We start from the raw sequence: 15247 nt of genomic DNA, 5'->3' as shown, positions 1-15247 counted from the left end.
GAGCATTCCTTTTATTACAGAGTTTGCAATGATATATTTTGATGTTTAAGGATAAATCTACAACTTCTTTCAATTTAGGAAACAAAATATCTGTGTATATATAGAAAACTAAAGCAAATATAGTAAAGTGATGACATTTGAGGAATCTGGGTGAAGAGTATTCAGAAGTTGTTTTTATTCTTCCAGCTTTTCTATAAATCTGAAATTGTGTTTAAAAATTAAATTAAAAAATAAATATTAACTCTGTTCCACTGCTTATCCACTCTGTGCTTTTACATTAAAATTTCCATACTTTTCCCATCTTAAAATGGTCATAGTAAATGAAAACAAAGCCTGATATTTTGTACATATTAAATTAGTTAATATGTGTCATGCTCTTAAGAATATTTCCTGGCACATCGTGGTATTATGTAAGTGTCTCCTGTCTATTATTTAGGTCCTATTTCATTCCCTTTTTCTAATTTTATTTCCTCTTTTCAGAGTTCCTCAGTCTGTCTCAGTCTGATTTTGACTCCCCTGACTCCACTAACACTGACTTTTCCAGGGTCACTGACTATCTTCTTATTAAACCCAGTGGATAATTTGCTGTCAGTGTCTTTCATGATCTTTTGTTAGCATTTGACTTCACATACTGCTTCTTCCCTTTTGAAACATTCTCCATGGCTTCTTTCTGGTTTTTCTTCAAACTCTTTTCCATTGTGTTTGCCCTTCACTATGTCTGTCCCTTCAATTAAAGGTGTTTTTTTTTTTTTCATTGTTGGTTAAAGTTTAAAACTAATGTTCTGTAAGTGATAGGGTTGTAGTTTAGGGGGAAATACATTATTTTCGTCTTTGAAGATGGGGTAATGTATACTCTGAGTCTCTTTAGAGGGATTGTATTTATGTGGTTTAAGGCAGAGTTTGGAAGCTGCATCAGGATCAATATTTAATATCTCTGGTAGCAAAATTTTCTTTCCCTCAAGGTCTTAGTAAAGCTCGTAGGGCAGTTATATGTGTATCTTAAAGCTAAGAATAATACTCACAGGAGTCTGTTAGCATCTGAGCTCCCACCAAATCTCTCACCAGAGTGTTCTTTGTCTTTATATCTACTCTCATTATCGATTCTAATTATCAAAGCCAGGACCTCTCAGAAACTGTGTATGAGAGGTATAGGGATTAAAAGAGTAGATTTGATATTAGCAAATTTAGGAAGCTTAAAACCATACCAACTTTCTTTTCTGACCATAATTGTATGAAGCTGGAAATCAACAATAAGAGGAAAGCAAAAAGGTATACAAGTATGTGGAAGCTAAACAACACTCTTCTAAACAACCATTGAGTCAAAGAGAAAATTAAAAGAAAAAAATTATCTTGAAATAAGTGAAAATGAAAACACAACATATCAAATATTATGGTATGCAGCAAAAGCAGTTTTGAGAGAAAAATTTAGAGCAATAAACACACATATTAAGAAATTAGAAAGATCTCAAAAAACAACCTAACTTTATATCTCAAAGAACTACATTTTTTTTTAAGATTTTATTTAATTATTTGAGAGAGAGAGAGAGCATGAGAGAGAGCATGAGAGGAGAGAGGTCAGTGGGAGAAGCAGACTCCCTGCTGAACAGGGAGCCCGATGTGGGACTCGATCCTGGGACTCCAGAATCATGACCTGAGCTGAAGGCAGTTGCCTAACCAACTGAGCCACCCAGGCACCCCTCAAAGAACTACATTTAATTAAAACCCAGAGCCAGCAGAAGAAGAAAAATAAGTATCACGGTAGAAATAAATGAAATAGAGACCAGAAAAATAACAGAAAGGATCAATAAAACTAAGAGCTGGTTCTTTGAAAAGATAAGCAAAACTGACAAACCTTTAGTTAGACTAAGGGAAAGAAAAAATAAATAGATAAAATTAGAAATGAAAGAGGAGACATTAAAACTGATACTATAGAAATATATAGAATTATCAGAGACTACTATAAACAATTATATGCCAACAAATTACATAATCTAGAAGAAATGGGTGCCATTTTTAGAAACACACAACCTACCAAGAGTAGAATTCTACCAAACATTTAAAGAAAGAATTAACACTAATCCTCAAACTCTTCCAAAATAATGAGCAGGAGGGAACACTTCCAGACCCATTCTGCAAGGCCAGTATTATTTTGATACCAAAAGCAAATAGGATACCACAAGAGAAGAAAGCTGTAGACCGGTATCCCTGATGAATATAGATGGAAAAAATTTCAGCAAAATATTAGCAAACTGAATTCAGGAACACTTTAATAGGATTATATGCCATGACCAAATCGGATTTATCCTTAGCACACAAAGATGGTTTACTGTATACAAGTCAATAAATTCAATACATCACTTTAATAAGCTGAAAGACAAAAATCACATGATTATCTGAATAGAGTCAGGAAAAAGCATTTGACAAAATATAACATCCTTTCATGATAAAAACCCTTAATGGATTGGTTGTAAAAGGAATGTATCTCAATATAGTAAAGGCTGTATATGACATACCTACAGCTAACATTATACTCATTGGGAAAAAATAGAAAACGTTTCCCCTGAGATCAGGAGCAATGCAAGAATATGATATAGGATACAGTCCTATATATAGCAAATCCCAAGAGTTAGTCAAAATACTGTTGGAATTAATCAGTGATTTCAGTTACAAGGCAGGGTACAAAATAAACATAGAGACATCAGTTACATTCCTTTACAGGAAATGAATCATCTGAAAAATAAAACCATCCCCTTCACAATAGCATCAAAACAATAAGATGAGTAGGAATAAATTTCAATAAGAAAGTGAAAGATCTGGGGTGGGTTAGTGGGTTAGTGGGTTAAGCCTCTGCCTTCTGCTCAGGTCATGATCCCAGAGTTCTGGGATTGAGCCTCGGGCTTTCTGCTCAGCAGGGAGCCTGCTTCTATGTCTCTCTCTCTCTCTGCCTGCCTCTCTGCCTGTCTCTGGCAGATAAATCTCTGTCAAATAAATAAATCTTTAAAAAAAAAAAAAGAAAGTGAAAGATCTGTAGAAGTAAAGACAACCCACATTCATGGATGAGAAGGGTTAGTATTGTTAAAATGGCCATACTACTTAAAGCCATTTAATGTAATCCCCATCAAAACACAAAACACATTTTTCACAGAAATAGAAGAAACAATCCTAAAATTGGTGTGGAACTGCAAAAGACACCAAATGGGCAAAAGATCCCGAGAAAAAGAACAAATCTGGAGGTATTGCACTCCCTGATTCGAACCATACTACAAAGCCATGATAATAAAAGTAATAGGGTACTAGCACAAAAATAGACATAAAGACCAATGCAACAGAATATAGAGCCTGGAATTAAACCCTGGCATTTATGGTCAACAAACTAATATTCATGAATACCCAATGGGAAAAGGATAGTCTCTTCAACAAATGGTGCTGGGAGAATTAGAGCAACACATGGAGAACAATGAAACTGGAAAACGGTCTCACTCCACTCACAAAAATTAACTCAGAAGCCTGTTTTTTGTTTTGTTTTTGTCAGAAGATAATGGTTAGTAGAATATGGAAGTATGATAGGAATTTCAAATTCAAAGGGGAAAAAGGGAAACAATTGTAAAATAAATAATAAATTTTTAAAAATAATAAAGTAAGGCGGAAGGGTAAAAATCCAAGTATATCCTACCCTAAATATGAAGGGACTTAATTCTCTCATTAAAAGACTGACTTTCAAATTGGAGTGAAAAACAAAAGCTAGCCATTTATAATTATAACACCTTAATCAAAGTGATAAAGATTGAAAAAAGAAGATAGGAAAAGAGATATTAAGTGAAGATGAACAAGAAAGTGAGATTTAAAATTAATTAAAAGCAGAAGGAAGGATGCCTAGTGGCTCAGTCAGGTGTCTGCCTTTGGCTCAGGTCATGATCCTGAAGTCCTGGGATCAATCCCTGCATTGGGCTCTCTGTTCATCAGGGAGTCTGCTTGCCTCTCCCTCTGCTAGTGCTTGCTCTCTCTGTTTCTCTCTCTCTCTCTCTCAAAATAAATAAACAAAATCTTTTTTTTTAAAAAGGCAGGAAGATAAAAAAGAACATTATAAAATGAAAAAAGACAATTTACAAAGAAACTGAAAGGCATAAACCTATATGCACACAAAAATATGGCAACCAAATAAATATATAATGGAAAAATCCATTAGAAATGCAAGGAGAGGGGCACCTGGGTGGCTCAGTCTGTTAAGCATCTGCCGTTGGTTCAGGTCATGATCCCAGGGTCCTGGGATCAAGCCCCACATCAGGCTCCCTGCTCAGTGGGGAGCCTGCCTCTCCCTCTGCCACTCCCTCTGCTTGTGCACACACTCTCTCTCTCTCCAATAAATGGATAAATAAAATCTTTAAAAAAAAAAAAGAAAAGGGAAAAAAGGGAAAGAAAAAAATGCAAGGTGAAATTTGTGGATGACTTTAATATGCTTCTCTCATATTTTGATATACCCAGATTTTGAGTAAGATATGTACATAAAGATAAAGAGTAATTAAAAAGAGAATACATATTTGATTCAGTCCTGTAGGTAAAATTTTATATTTCTTGAACAGATAATACCCACTTTTATGGGTGTATTCATGAAACAATTTACAAAAACTCAAGAATGTACTTGGACATAAAGAAAACTTAAAGATTTTATGTTTTTTAACCATAAGCAGTAAAATTAGAATTAATCTGAAAGGGTACCAGAAAATTTTTGAAGTAAGAAATATACTTCTAGGTGAAAGAAGGTTTAAAAGAAAAAATACAAGCTTTATATAAAATACAGGAAAAGAAAACACTTTGTTTTAAATGTGTGGGTTATGGCTAAAGTGGTCACTGCTACCATTTTTAATGTAAAGAGACCAGAAATAAAGGAGTTTGGTGTTTGTCTTAAGAAATTTGAAAAAGAGGGGCACCTGGGTGGCTTAGTGGATTAAGGCTCTGCCTTTGGCTCAGGTCATGATCTCAAGGTCCTAGGATCTAGCCCCACATCGGCCTCTCTGCTCAGCGGGGAGCCTGCCTCCCCCTCTCTCTCTGCCTGCCTCTCTCCCTACTTGTGATCTCTGTCAAATAAATAAATTTTTTAAAAATCTTAAAAAAAAAAATTTGAAAAGCAACAGTGAAATAAAACATGAAAGTCTAAAAGGGATCAAAGTTGATTTTGTAAAATAGGATACCAAAAAAAGATCATTGAAATTGATAAATGCATCTTAAATCTCCTTTGGAAAGACAATAAAGTAGATAACCCCTCCTGATTCTTTTTTTAAAGATTTATTTATTTATTTGAGAGAGAGTGCATGAGCATGCAAGTGGGGGGAGGGGCAGAGGGAGAGGATGAGAGAGAGAAGCAGACTCACTGCTGAGTGTGGGGCCTACCATGGTGCTGGATCCCACACCTCTGAGATCATGACCTGAGCCAAAATCAAGATTGGGACCTTTAACCGACAGAGCCACCCAGACATAGGTGCCCTACCCCTCCTGATTTTGATAAGGCAAAGAGAGAAAGCAAAAGTGAACAAATTGGGCATGTGATTCAAAGGGAGATTCAAATAATTAAAAGAAAACTATATATAGTTCTATAGCAAAATTTTGAAATTTTAGAGAATTAAAAGGTGATGAGTTGTTACTGTTTACTTAATGTATCTGAAGAAGTTGAAGTGTTTGAAAGTGGGACAAGGAAGATAGTTTGTGATGTAGAATCCTAAAAATGATTAGGGATTGGTGGTACAAGTTATGCCAGAAGAAGGTGGTGAGGGATATAACTGACAGCAACTTCAAAGTCAGGAATGGGGAGTGACTGAATCCCTAGAATCTGTTTCCTCCAAATATTTAAGAGAGCTATTTATTTAAAGAGTAACAGACATGTGGAAAAGGAAACAGGGCTTTATTATTCTGACCAAGCACTTAACGACTCTTAAATGTGGGTAAGTGATTGATTCTGAAATGGAAAGGTAAATCTGAGAGCCTCAAAGGAGACCTTTTTCCCTGAATTTCTGTATATTTCCCCCTACATCCCAGGGTAATATCTTAAACCAGTACTGGTTAGAAAGAGCCAGTCTGGACAATGTCAAAGGACAAGAAGACACTTTGAGCTTGTTTTCTCTCAGTGCTTAAGCCACTTTATCAGGATGGAATCCTGGGCTCATCTACCCTCCAGGAGGGGTAACAAAAATGATAGCCAGATCTCTTTCCATTCTGGCCATCTTATCCATAGAACAAGAGATCTGAGGAGGTGGGGGAAATGCCCCACATGCATACATGCAGGAATTGTCAAGAGAATGGTCTAGAGCTCTCCTGAAAAGCCAGCTCTTGGAAAAGCTGCAGACAAGGTCATAAAGGAGCCATTATACACCATGGCAGAAGAACTGGGCCAAAGGAGTAATCCTTCATTTGATTAATGAGTAAATGAGGCCTACTGATGTCAAGTTATTTGTCTCCATGATTTACATGATTGATTCAGGACCAGAACCTGTCTTCCTGCCTTGCTGGCTGGTATTTTTCCTAGTATAAAACACTCATTTTGTCTCTGTCCAGTAGCCATGGTGAACTCTGGATTCAGACTTGGACTTCCAGTCTTACTTCCACCACTGACAAGCTGTAAGATGCTGGGCATGTTTCTTAACCTCTTTGTGCCCCAGTTTTGTAATATATCAAGTGGGAATAATGGTAGAGCCTACTTTCTCAGGTTTTTGTGTTATATAATAGACTGAGAAAACAGGTAAAGTCTTAAAACAGTGCCAGTTGCGTGGTAAGAACTCAGTAGATGTTGGCTATGCGATTTTTCTAAAAAAGGAACTTAGATTTTTGTTGTTTCAAGATTTTGATTCCATTTGTCATTTATTAAGTTACTATTTATTAAGTGACATAGTTGAAAATATGAGAACTAAAATTTAGATTCTACTTTTAAAATTCAGACTGAATAAGTTATATCTGTGTAGGTAGTACAGTCAACTTACATGTTTTGATTGTGAATATTTATCCTTTGGACTATACTTCATGTCTAGTAAAGACTGCTTGTAGAGCAGTTTTTCCAGAATAAAATGCATGCTACATGAAGATTACTCTATCAGAGTTTGTTTCATACAATGTTTTATGGGACAGATAAGGACTTAATATCATAAGAGAGTAATTAAAAGATGTTATTTTGTGAAGACTACTGAGTAGTATTGAAATAGCACTTTATGTACTCTTTGCCCTGGTGCCTCCCTGAATGCCTGCCATTTCACAAGGTAACTAGCCTTGCCCTGTTGCCCCAACTTAATTCATGCTGTAGTGTTAATGCATATTGAGTCCAGATACAGAATATTGGATCTGATTTGTTAGTTTTATGCAGTTTGTTTAGATATTTAGTGATTTTCCCTTTGACAAATTTAAATAAATAAAATTGATGTTGCAGGATTTATTTTACACTACTGCATTGTGCAGTGGCTAGTGTTGAAATATAATAGCTTTTACATTGAACTGGTTACAGGGTGATCTGTAAAATCTTTCTATAACTGCTGTGGTCAGCTAGGAATCATATTTTTTGCAGGCAAGTTAATGGGTTAAAATGACAGTGGAAACTGCTTTCTTGTAGAAGGTTTAAAAAGTGCACTTAGAACCACTTGATCAGGGCATTTAGAATAAAGAATCAAAGTCATTTACTATCCAACTTGTCTTTGAAAATATTGAAAAGCAGAAGTTCATAATAAAAGTATTATGTCTTATGCATACATATATTATTAATTTGTATATGTGTATTATTAGTTTGGTTTTAGTTCAGTGGTCCTGTTCATTCTGTGATTGAAAAGACCATGGAGAACAAAAAGTGACTGATTTTCTGATTTTAAATCTTTGAAAGTAGTGATGGTATGAATCATATTATCAGTGGTGTACAAATGGGAGTCCTGTAACTTAATTGGGAGAGAAAGGTAGGGCTGGAATTTGAAAATCTTAGGATTCTGGTTGCAGCCAAACATACAGAAACACTGGGCTTGTCAGTTTCCTAAGCTTTTTAATAAATTGCTGTCACCAAGAATTTGGTATAAATATATTTTATATTGATATTATTTCCTGTTGTGGAGAAGTTTCCTGAAGTTTTTAATATGTTTACTTGGAAGTTTAATTACTTCAGTTCTAGAACCTCTGAATATTACCTTGCCCTCTACCACCACCGTCTTGAGATTTTTCATTGTGAGCATTACAATTTATTGATTTTCATTTTTCCCAAAGAATTGTATTTTAAATGTATGCATTATGAATGTTTAGAGTGTTTAAATATTATTTTAATCTTAGTATATTAATAAGTAGGAATATAAACAATCTCTTAAAACTTTTTGAAATTGTCTTCTTAATTGCAAAAAAGAATTATAACTGTGTTACCAGAAGAAAATTACTTAAAGTGGGATGGTAGGTTAGAATGTCCTAGAATTCTAATTTTTATACTAGTAGTATATAATAAAATATTTAAGAAAAGTAAATCTAGCATAACCAAAATCTGAAGTTGTACATATATTCTTTTTTTAAAAAATATTTTATTTATTTATTTGACAGAGAGAGAGATCACAAGTAGGCAGAGAGGCAGGCAGAGTGAGAGGGAGGAAGCAGGCTCCCCGCCGAGCAGAGAGCCCGTTGTGGGCCTCGATCCCAGGACCCTGAGACCATGACCCGAGCTGAAGGCAGAGGCTTGACCCACTGAGCCACCCAGGTGCCCCTGTACATATATTCTTATTTAGAGGTACCTTTCATGAAGTCAGGCAACTTGAATTGCTTCATGCTAGAAAATTTAATGTACCACTCAATTACTATTCTTTAGCCCAATTTAAAATAATAGATTGGGAATAAGGTTTTAATGCAATATAGCCTTTGGAACATTAGAAATAACCTCTTTCCACAGTCAGTATACAGTAGGGATATCAGTTTTATCATACTTCATGAATAGATTTATAATAGCATTTATTACTATATGTATTATTTATACTTACTAAACTTATTACATGAATACTGTGATTTCTTCTTTGTTACTAAAGCTCATTCTAATATTAATTTATAGATAATGCTATTGTCATAGTATGTGAAAATACATACTTTGGTGTTTTTTTTTTTTAAGATTTTATTTATTTTTTTGACAGACAGAGATCACAAGTAGGCAGAAGAGAGAGGAAAGGAAGCAGGCTCCCTGCTGAGCAGAGAACCCGATGCGGCACTCGATCCCAGCACTCTGGGATCACGACCTGAGTGGAAGGCAGAGGCTTTAACCCATTGAGCCACCCAGGTGCCCCCATACTTTGGTTTTAAAGCTTTCAGATGACCTCATTTTGCTTCTGGTGAAACACCCAAGTTAGGAATGTCTTAGTAGGGGCGCCTGGGTGGCTCAGTGGGTTAAAGCCTCTGCCTTCGGCTCAGGTCATGATCCCAGGGTCCTGGGATTGAGCGCATGCGGGGGGCGGGTCTCTGCTCAGCAGGGAGCCTGGTTCCTCCTCTCTCTGCCTGCCTTTTTGCCTACTTGTGATCTCTGTCTGTCAAATAAAATCTTAAAAAAAAAAGGAATGTCTTAGTAATTTTATACTATTTCATAAAATGAGTGTTCTGAAAGAATTTGAGGTGGTGGATATTGCGATAAAATTTTAGTTGTGCAAAGGTCCCTACTCTCCCTTTCTTCTTCAGCACTTATGCCCTGTACACCTGTGAAACAGTATTGAAAATATTAGGACTTTATTTGAGGAATTGGAAAGGATTTCATAAAAAGACTATTATCTCTTCTTGTGATGCTACCTCTTAATGATAGTCATTGGCTTTTTCATTTATTATGAAAAGCAGATTTTCTATAGTAGGTGAAAATGTTCACAAAAACTAATTTACATACCCCTTCAAATCTCTTTTGGAGTAAGAAAGGATACAAATAAACAAATAGTAATAAAACTAATTTGCATACTCTAAAATGTTGGTCTTAATGGTGCTGATGGATGGTTTCCAATTTGTAGCAAAGCAATTAAAAAAAAACAAATTATATTGAAATGTACTTTATTAAAAAATAAAATGCCAAAATACAGTATCGGGCAGATTTATCTTATCCTTGTTTCTTTTGTTGATGACCAACTAATAGACCAGGATTCGTGATTTTATAAGTATACTTTGATGATTTTGTCAGTTTTATATATCCCCAGTACTGTAGATGCAAATATATAGAGGATAGTAAGAGTTTTAATTTGAAATCATGGTCTTTAATGAATCTATTTCTTTCTTTCTGTTATCCAGTGGATTCTCAAAACATGGTTTGCAGGCCTCCCATCTTAGAAATCATCTGTGATGCTTCATAAAATGTAAATTCCTGGGCCCCATAACAGAGCTACTGCTTGGACCTGATACCAAAACCCTGTAGTTTTAGTAAGAATTCTGGATGATTTTTATGGGCATTGAGGTTTATTAACCAGTGCCTTAGAGCAGAAGTCAGAAAACCTTTTCTAAAATTGCTATATAGTGAATATTTTCAGCTTTAACACCTTCCTTCCTACAGTGAAATATCCAGGTTTAACTTTGACTCCCCAAAAACTTAAGTGCTGATAGCCTATTGTGGACTAGAAGCCTTACCAATAACATAAACAGTTGATTAACACATGCTTTGTATGTTGCATATATTACAAACTTGAGTTCTTACAATAAGCCAGAAAATAGAAAATGTTATTATGAAAATCATAAAGAAGAGAATATACGTTTACAGTATTGTGCTATATTTATTGAAAAAAATCGTTAGTAAAGACTCACTATAGTTCAAACCTGTATTGTTCAAGGATCAACTGTACTTACCTACCACTGCTATTATAGGACAAAAGCAGCACCAGTAATGCATAAACAAATGTGCATGAACTTGTACATCTATGATAGAATCAAGATTCTAGACAAATGGTTTTTTCTCTGTGAATGTTTTCTAAGGCATTATCTCTGAAATCAGTTTTGATGATAATTCCTGGGTGTTTATTTTTGATAACTAAGGAAAACCCATAACTAAAAGTACACTTCCTGGGTATACATATTACGTGAGTGGATATAAAACCTTTATTATATTTAGAGCCTTTTCTATGTTATTGTCAAGGAGTGAGTGTGATTATCTTATTTGTAACTATATAATCTGCTTCCCATGTTAGGTTCCTGTGGCTAGAGCAAGTATTCTTTGGCTAATTGGAGAAAACTGTGAACGAGTTCCTAAAATTGCCCCTGATGTTTTGAGGAAGATGGCTAAAAGCTTCACTAGTGAAGATGATCTGGTAAAACTGCAGATTTTAAATCTGGGAACAAAATTGTATTTGACCAACTCCAGACAGGTAAGAGTCTAAATCTTAGTCTACCTATGTGACACCTACTTTCCTCTTTACTGTAATGAAGTAGCTAAGGTCTGTTCATGCATTAGTTTGTCCATTCAACAATTACTAGGTGTCTGTTTCTTTAAGGTTCTATATTAGAAGGTAGTGGTGCACAGAGATAATGTTCTGGTCTAATAGGGGAGAAAAACACAACTGAAATAGTATGTGGTAACCAGTATAATAGAAGTATTAAGATATAGTGGAACTTCAGAGGAGAAAGTTATTGAAAGTCTGAAGTAGAATGAGGTGAACAATGAGAGAAGGTTTTGTGAAGGATAAAACTTTTTTTTTTTTAAAGATTTTATTTATTTATTTGAGAAAGAGCGAACAGAGAGAGAGTGTGTGTTGGGGGAGGGACAAAGGGAGAGGGAAAAGCACACTCTTCGTAGGAAGTCTGACGTGTTGCTGGACCCTGAGACCCTGGGATTATGACCTGAGCCAAAGGCAGAGCTTAACCGACTGAGCCACCCAGGTGCCCCTCAAGTAGGAAAAGAGGAGAGCAGTGAGAGTCATGAATCAGCTATGTTTGTTGTATCTTGTTTATTGATAAAACACCATGTTAACCTAATACTCTAAATCCATGTAGTATTGTGAAAGTCATTATAACACCTAGAATTGGCTATTCTAAATGTATCTAGTTTCTAGGTTATTGTAAAATTAATACAAAATTAGAATGTTAATCCAGACCTAAAGTAGTTATGTCTTACACAACTAAATGAAGGTTCTGTTTTTGGCTGTGTTTGTAGCTATAAGGAAACAATAATGGAAAAGTAGTACTTTTTGTTCAGAAATTGTGAAGTGTATTCCATATCTTTTGAATTTGAAGACAACATAGCTTGCACTTGGACATATTTTCTTGAGCTTTATTATTAAATGAAGTTTTGGAGCTCAGTTTCTGAAGTGTTCTATTGTATATTTTAGAATGATACTTCTAGATAACCACGAATTGACTTCACCACCTACTGGTAAAAGCATAATGATGTTTAGAAAACATGCCAAGTTTTCATATGCATTTTTACATAACTCATTATTTATTAAATGATTAAATATAAAAGTAGATGAGTGGCAGTGTCTGTAGGGTTGTGCTCTGTTCTCCAGTTTCTCATTTCTCAAGAAAAGGGGTCTTGAAAGAATTGGTAAACTAAGCATTAAAGAGTAGTTTTTAATCACCATCAACTTGACAGCATTTTTAAGTTGTAGGGTTCATATCTGTTGGATATGACACAGAGACTAAAATGATTTACTTGATCTAAATGTAAAAACTTGTTTTCGTTTTTATTTTAGCCATCTTGAAAAATGGATTAAGGAGACCAAGCCACAGTGCTTAGGGACTGGTTTGCCATGAAGTCCTGATATTTATTTGTAGGTCTGAATTTCCTGTGGCTTAGATGCCTCAGTGAGCATTCCAGAATTGTTAATGAATTATTTAGTTATTGGGACCCTGAGATCATGACCTGAGATCTAAGTTATTAATTTTTTTTTACATTGTAGATGAATTTTTTTTGTTCAATTCTGTGAAAAAAGACCAAAGGTTTTTTTTGAAACTCTGTTTTACAAAAACTTGCTAGAATTCTGTGAGAGATTTTGCAAATGGAATTAGGCTTTAGATACTTTTGTTAAATTGTTGATTTTTTAACTATTCTGTTTTTTTAATTTCTTATCTTATTTTTTTAAATTCACATATAATGTATTATTTGTTTCAGGGGTACAGGTCTGTGATTCATAAGTTTTACACGATTCACAGCCCTCACCTGAGCATATACCCTCCCAGTGTCCATCAACCAGCCACCCCATCCCTCCCACCCCTCTTCCCTCCAGCAATCCTCAGTTTGTTTCCTGAGATTAACAGTCTCTTATGGTTTATCTCCCTGTCTGGTTTTGTCTTGTTTCATTTTTTCCTCTCTTCCCCTATGATCCTGTCTTGTTTCTCAAATTCCTCATATCAGTGAGATCATATGATAATTGTCTTTCTCTGATCGACTTACTCTGCTTAGCATACTACCCTCTAGTTCCATCCATGTCATTGCAAATGACAAGATTTCTTTTTTGTTTGTTTAAGATCTTATTTATTTATTTATTTGACAAAGAGAGAGAGAGCACACAAGCAGGGGGAGTGGCAGAGGGAGAAGCAGGCTTTCCGCCAAGCAGGGAGCCTGACATGGGGCTCGAATCCCAGGACTCTGGGATCATGACCTGAGCCGAGGGCAGCTGCTTAACAACTGAGCCACCCAGGCACCCCAAGATTTCATTTTTTTTGATGGCTGCATAGTATTCCATTATGTATATATATGACATCTTCTTTATCCATTCATCTGCTGATGAACAACTATAGTTTAGCTATAGTTTGGCTGTCCATAGTTTGGCTGCTGTGGACATTGGGGTGCACATGCTCTTTTGGATCACATTTGTTTCTTTGGGGTAAATATCCAGTAGTGCGATTGCTGGGTCATAGGGTAGCTTTATTTTCAACTTTTTGAGGAACCTCCATACTGTTTTCCAGAGTGGCTGCACCAGCTTATATTCCCACCAATGGTGTAGGAGGGTTCCCCTTTCTCCGCATCCTTGCCAACGTCTGTCATTTCCTGACCTGTTAATTTTAGCCATTCTGACTGGTGTGAGGTGGTATCTCATTGTGGTTTTGATTTGTATTTTCCTGATGCTGAGTGATGTTGAGTACTTTTTCATGTCTCTGTTGGCCATTTGGATGTCTCTGCAGAAATGTCTGTTCTTCTGTCCATTTCTTTATTGGATTATGTGTTCTTTAAGTGTTGAATTCTTTTTTTTTTTTTCTTAAAGATTTTATTCATTTATTTGACAGACAGAGATCACAAGTAGGCAGAGAGGCAGGCAGAGAGAGAGAGAGGGGAGGAAGCAGGCTCCCCGCTGAGCAGAGAGCCCGATGCGGGGCTCGATCCCAGGACCCTGAGATCATGACCGGAGCTGAAGGCAGAGGCTTTAACCCTCTGAGCCACCCAGGCGCCCCAAGTGTTGAATTCTTAAAGTGATAAGTTCTTTATAGATTTTGGATACTAGCCCTTTATCTGATATGTCATTTGCAACCATCTTCTCTCATTCTGTTGGTTGTGTTTTGGTTTTGTCAGCTGTTTGCTGTGCAAAGCTTTTGGTCTTGATGAAGTCCCAATAGGTTATTTGTGCCCTTGCTTCCCTTGCCTTTGGTGATGTTTCTAGGAAGAAGTTGCTGCAGCTGAAGTCAAAGAGGTTGCTGCCTGTGTTCTCCTCAAGGATTTTGATGGATTCCTATCTCATATTGAGTCTTTCATCCATTTTTAGACTATTTTTATGTGTGGTGTAAGGAAATAGTCCAGTTCCATTCTTCTGCACGTGGCTGTCCAATTTTCCCAACACCATTTGTTGAAGAGACTGTCTTTTTTCTGTTAGACATTCTTTCCTGCTTTGTTGAAGATTAGTTGACCATAGAGTTGAGGATCCATTTCTGGGTTCTCTATTCTGTTAAATATCTATCTGTCTGTTCTTGTGCCAGTACCATACTGTCTTGATGATTACAGCTTTGTAATAGAGCTTGAAGTTTGGAATTGTGATGCTGCAACCTTTGCTCTTCTTTTCAACACTCCTCTGGTTATTCAGGGTCTTTCCTGGTTCCAGCTCTGTGAAAAAAGGTGTTTTTTTTAATAGAAATTGCATTAAATGCATAGGTTGTTCTAGGTAGCATAGACATTTTCGCAATATTTGTTCCTCTAATCCATGAGCATGGAGTGTTTTTCCATTTCTTTGCGTCTTCTTCAATTTCTTTCGTGGGTATTCTAGAGTTTTCTGAGTCCAGATTCTTTGCCCCATTGGTTAGATTTTACTCCTGGGTATCTTATGTTTTGTGGGGCAGTTGTAAATGGGATCTACCCCTTAATTTCTCCTTCTGT

At 35.9% G+C, this 15247-nt stretch overlaps 1 protein-coding gene across 1 annotated transcript in view; it reads left to right on the top strand.

The window, feature by feature from the left end:
- LOC111148283 (adaptor related protein complex 3 beta 1 subunit) overlaps nucleotides 1-15247 on the top strand; it is a 278207-nt gene that overhangs the window by 144013 nt on the left and 118947 nt on the right. The window contains exon 15 of the mRNA XM_022504764.1: nucleotides 11136-11312. Coding sequence (XP_022360472.1) covers nucleotides 11136-11312 — 177 coding nt within the window. The remainder of the gene's footprint in view (nucleotides 1-11135; nucleotides 11313-15247) is intronic.

Source organism: Enhydra lutris, unplaced genomic scaffold (genome assembly GCF_002288905.1).
Source record: "Enhydra lutris kenyoni isolate GAN:26980312 unplaced genomic scaffold, ASM228890v2 scaffoldscaffold19, whole genome shotgun sequence".
NCBI lineage: Eukaryota > Metazoa > Chordata > Mammalia > Carnivora > Mustelidae > Enhydra > Enhydra lutris.
This window is presented reverse-complemented; position numbering and strand designations above follow the sequence as displayed.